The 5224-nt window shown below is 45.0% G+C and overlaps 1 protein-coding gene across 1 annotated transcript in view; it reads left to right on the top strand.

Annotated features, from left to right (window-relative positions):
* xkr6b (XK, Kell blood group complex subunit-related family, member 6b) overlaps positions 1-5224 on the top strand; it is a gene marked incomplete at both ends in the record, with an annotated part of 46700 nt that extends 41476 nt beyond the window's left edge. Inside the window, 2 exons of the mRNA XM_080020559.1 lie at positions 3508-3704; positions 4254-5224. Coding sequence (XP_079876685.1) covers positions 3508-3704; positions 4254-5224 — 1168 coding nt within the window. The remainder of the gene's footprint in view (positions 1-3507; positions 3705-4253) is intronic.

Here is a 5224-nt window from a genome sequence, read left to right as displayed (position 1 = left end):
TGCAGTGGCACTTTTCCTCAAAAGCTGTTTTCACACATGCACTGCAACCCTGAAATGATCATTGCAGAAACGTTATCATTACACACATACAGCTTCCAGGAGGAGCTGTTTGTGTGAACGCAAATGTCCGAATCAGTTACACCGGACATTAACCAGACTTTACCCAGCCAGCAGCCTCGTACAAAGTCTGTGTAATGTCCGATTGAGCGGTATGTGTAAACAGAGCAGGTGATTCCTTTGATTTCCTTTATTCCTTTCCATTGTTGAGTTTATATCGCGGATATGTCCAAATACATGGAGTATAAACTCAAAAAAAAGTCACAGTTACTGATAAGTTGGTAGCCTCGTCGGCCATCTTGGGTGTGCTAAAACTCTGCAGCGTCATTGCATCAGGTCCTTCCTCCTGCACGCTCTACCCAGGCTCCGCCCCTCTTCCAAACCAAAGCATTTCCAGTAGGTTTAAGTGCATCTGACACAGACAATCTCCGGTTATGTGCTACATGTGTGAAAGGGCAACTCCGGACAATGTCCGGATAATCATGTCCGGAGTTTATGTGTGAAAGCAGCTTAGACAATCAATGGTAAACCTAAACGCAAACTCAGAAATTTGACAAAGGTCAAGGTCCTTTCTCAACGGATATTGCCCCAGTGGATTTATATTCAGTTTGGTGTATTAGTGAGGCATGTGACGTTGAACATTTGGGTGAAATCAACAAAGCGGAAGCTGATTCACAACAGGTTCACAACAGGGAGCTGCTTTTGAGCGAAATGGAATGTGATTTGCTTAAAACACAGCGGCGAAACTCATTTGCTGAAGGCAGCTCCTGGCATGTAACGATGTGGCAGTAAACATGTCCTAAAATGCAGAAATGTTATCATGAAAGCAGCCATTCACAACCGAAGCTGGCTTCAACTGCAGTCGCAGGTTTTCTATGGACAAGCTGTGTCTACTCTATTTACAGCACAGGCCAGTGGTGGAACGCTGCTTGTGGTTTTAGGGAAGCTGATAGACCGCAAATGTCACATCAGCCTAACCCAGTTACGGACATCCAGTGATAATACCATTTCTCTGTTGGGAAAATGATCCAACAGAATAATAAAAAATCGTCCCCATCACAGCCTGCGTTCACAGCGGGCCTTTCAAACTTGGATGATTTTAGCTGCTGTGTGACTTTGGTATGATTTCAGCAACTTGGATGACCGATCTGTTTCTGTTTTTGTTTCTCGAATGGAATTCGGTTTATCGATTTTTGGAACTGTTTTCAAGTTGCGCAAGTCAATTGATAACAGGAAGCAGGTAATGGCAGAGTTTGTGCTTTGTGCCCTGTCACTGTTGACGTCAAGTTTTAACCTTTTTCCAAACTCTAAGCTTTCCGCACAATCTACAACTCCAATTTGGCATAATGCTGATTGATAGACTAGAATTGAAAGATCGAAATAAACAAATAATTAGGATGAACAATAAGTCCTAAGATGATGAAGTCTCAAGTAAAGACTCTTCTATCTGCCTCTGTGTCTGCATTTTGGTCCAACACTACAAGCTGCTTTGAGAGAAAGAGAGAGTGGAATCCCACCAGCAGCAGGTGACGCAAATCATACTGTTCCAGTTCTAGCATCCATGCACATGTGTGTGAGTGTGAGTGTGTGTGTCTCTACGGTTTGTACTGTACATAAATTGGCCCATCTTCATTTTTGCCCAGCTTTTAAGATGCCCATTTCATACGGCAACACTTTTCCACCTGATTACGGAGTTTGTACAATTTATTTCCTGTATAATTTCCTAATATACCACATGTGCTTATATCTCTGCACTCATTTTTTTGCACTTTTCCCCACCTTTACAGAGTAGTGTAGCTTCTTTGTATATATCATTACACAAAGAACTTGTGTCTACATATCTGCTACTGCAAAACTGCAATTTCCCAATAGGCATAGTGACGTCTAATCCAGTTAAATTTAACTGGATTAAATCCAGCAAGTCATTCCCGTCCAGAGGAAGGGAACTGGTTAATGCCAAAGTAAACAAACATTTCAAAGAATGAAACATCCTGGACTCCACTTCATCTGATACTGTTGTCGTGTTTTTATGCCTTTTTCTGCACTGAATAAGTGTCTTTGGTCTCGGTTTGTTTTCGGTAGGTTCCATTGTTGAGTCCATTTCTGTCCCACTGCTCGATTTTCCCTGGTTGACTGCTTTCACATCGAGCGGTGGATTTATTCGGTCACTCTGCCAGCTCAGGCTGATAGGCCCTGCGGCCTGCATCCCAAATGTTTTGGTTGAACTTAATGTTGAGCGAGCTATAAACCCCTAATTACTAGCTGGATTGCTTTAGTGATAGTCCTCTCAACAGGCAGAGTTCGGTTACGCATAAAGAGGATGTGAGGTTTGTACTGACTTGGAAAAGATGAATTACACTCTGTGCCTCCACCATACTCCCGTTGCCTCTTTGCTCTTGTTTCTTCTGTCTTTGGAGGGTTTAACATGTTTTTTAAAGTGCATTTTCAACAGCGTGCAGGGACAACAACAGCAACAAAAGGCTGAAGCTCTGGACTCTATCCAGAGCTTCAGCTTTTTTGTTGTTGTCGTTCTCTTGTCAACTTCTGCACACACTGGTCTGTGGCTCTGATTGCGACACAAAATTTCACCCCCTCCACCCTTAGACAGATGATTATGATCTTAATTAACCATATCACAGCCCTAAGCTGCATATTACATTTCACCCAGCGGTACAGGAGCCTCAACATCTCGTCTGCGTGAGAAGTAGTGGCGCACCTATGAATTGCAGCCAAAATTAGCCACCACATCTGAGCTTTGATTTAATTAGCTGCCACTGCTCTGGTCTGCTACCTAGACTCTGTCTAGCAATGCTAAAGACACATCCAAACACCAGCACATTAGTATAATGGTCATCCCTGCCGTTAATAATGTGGCCACATGACGCACTTAGAGGCTATATTCAACGGCCTTAATGAAGATTGTGAAGTCATTTAATCACGAGCGGTTATAAAGACACACTCCCCCAGTTTTATCTGCTGTTGCCATGCCGTACCTTTGCAGGTGTGAATTATTACTATTTTTTTCCCCCGGAAGCCTACACGCAGTAGAACAAAACAACAGGGGTTTTTTTGCTTCTCGTCTTTGTTTTACACAAACCAGTTACTATGTGTCTGCAAAGCTAGAAAGTTGTGCTAAAACTTGCTTTGTGCCCAGGGTAGCAGTGTGTGCTATAAGTTATATTGTGGTAGATTTTGGGATCATCTGCCAGTTTGATATGAAGTACAGAGCAGAGGTGGTGGCTTTATTCATTGTTTTACATCTTAAAGCGTTAAAATGTTGACACATATTTGTTTCTTTTCCTCTTCCTCTGTCTGGATGTCGTTGTCGTGTTATCACTCCCGATGACATTGCAGGTTACAGTCTTGTGGGATTGGGGCTTTTTTGAGAGCGGGCACAAAGTAAAACACCAGTTAATTTCAATCTAACCATTGATGCCTTCTGTTTTCCAGGTACATCCGAACCATGTATCTTGGCATACAGAGTCACCGGCAAAAGGAGAACCAGCGACGTTTCTACTGGGCCATGATGTACGAATATGCTGATGTCAACATGCTGAGGCTACTGGAGACCTTTCTAGAAAGCGCTCCACAGCTGGTGCTGCAGCTCTGCATCATGATCCAGAGCAACAGGGTCGAACGGTTGCAGTGTAAGAGGTCCCCCTGGGCTCCGTACTAGTAACCCTCCAGTTTCAGTGTCATGAGTAGTTTTGATCTAGATGGGGCCAGTCTTGTGTCATGACCTTTGTTTTTATTCGATTTTTGTAATGTACTGTAAGTTTGTGCAACTTCTCGCGTTATTCTTCACTTTTTCGACATACATATGTGCCTAAAATATTTGGATTATTATACAATGTGCTTTTCATGCACATACAGGGATTGTTCTGATTAAAATTGTAAATAAAACAACATTTATCTTGTATTAACTAAATGAACTTGTCATCCATTGGCACAATAATAATAAAAATCTATATTTAGGGAAACGTCTTACATGTTTGTATGCGTTACATTTTCTTCAGAGAAAAACAGCATCATTCAGTTCTTCAATCTTTCAGTTCTTCTTTATTTTCTTAACTATTAATATTCAAAACTATAATTTCATTTGCTCTATTTAAACACTTTTTAACACTATTAATTTCATGCTTGAATTCTACTTCTTACCCCCCCCCCCTTCTCTCTCTCTCTTTTCATATCTCCAGGTGTATCTGCCATGGCCTCCCTCTTGTCCCTGGCCTGGGTGTTAGCCTCTTATCACAAGCTCCTGCGCGACTCTCGTGACGACAAAAAGAGCATGAGTTACAGGGGTGCCCTCGTGCACCTGTTCTGGCGCCTCTTCACCATTTCCTCACGGGTGCTCTCTTTTGCCCTCTTTGCCTCTGTTTTCCACATCTACTTTGGAATTTTCGTGGTGCTCCATTGGTGCGCCATGGCCTTCTGGGTCATCCATGGTGGCACCGACTTCTGTATGTCCAAGTGGGAGGAGGTACTGTTCAACATGGTGGTCGGCGTGGTCTATGTCTTCTGCTGGTTCAACGTGCGAGAGGGTCGGGCCCGTTACAGAATGGTGGCCTATTACACAGTGGTGCTGCTGGAGAATGCCATCCTGAGCTCCCTTTGGTATGCCTACCGTGACCCGGCCACCACCGACGCCTATGCCTCCTCCGCCCTCTGTGGCGTCTTCCTGTGCTTTGCCTCAGGTGTGGCCTGCATGGTTCTCTACTATGGGGTGCTCCATCCCATGGGTCCTCGGCTGAGGGTGCTGGCCAGCTCCTGCTGTGCTGAGCTGCTGTGGGGCCTTCCACTGCCCCCTGAGGCGGAGCCCATGGCACCCACCCCTGGCCCTCGGGGTTCCCAGGCCACACCCACGCGAGGCCTGGTGGGGGATTACGTGGAGTCAGATGAAACACCCACAGACACCTGCCTTCCTGTGTTCCAGGTGCGGTCCACTGAGCCTGTAGATGCAGCCGGTCGGCCCATACACCCTGAGGGGCCTCTGATCAAGATAGACATGCCCAGAAAGCGATACCCAGCCTGGGACGCACACTTTGTGGATCGGCGCCTGCGCAGGACCATAAATGTGCTGCAGTACATAAGCCCAAATGCAGTGGGCATCAGGTATAGGGACGGTCCACTACTTTATGAACTCCTGCAGTACGAGTCCTCCCTCTGA

The sequence above is a fragment of the Zeus faber genome, assembly GCF_960531495.2.
Source record: "Zeus faber genome assembly, chromosome: 2".
Classification (NCBI taxonomy): Eukaryota; Metazoa; Chordata; class Actinopteri; order Zeiformes; family Zeidae; genus Zeus; species Zeus faber.
This window is presented reverse-complemented; position numbering and strand designations above follow the sequence as displayed.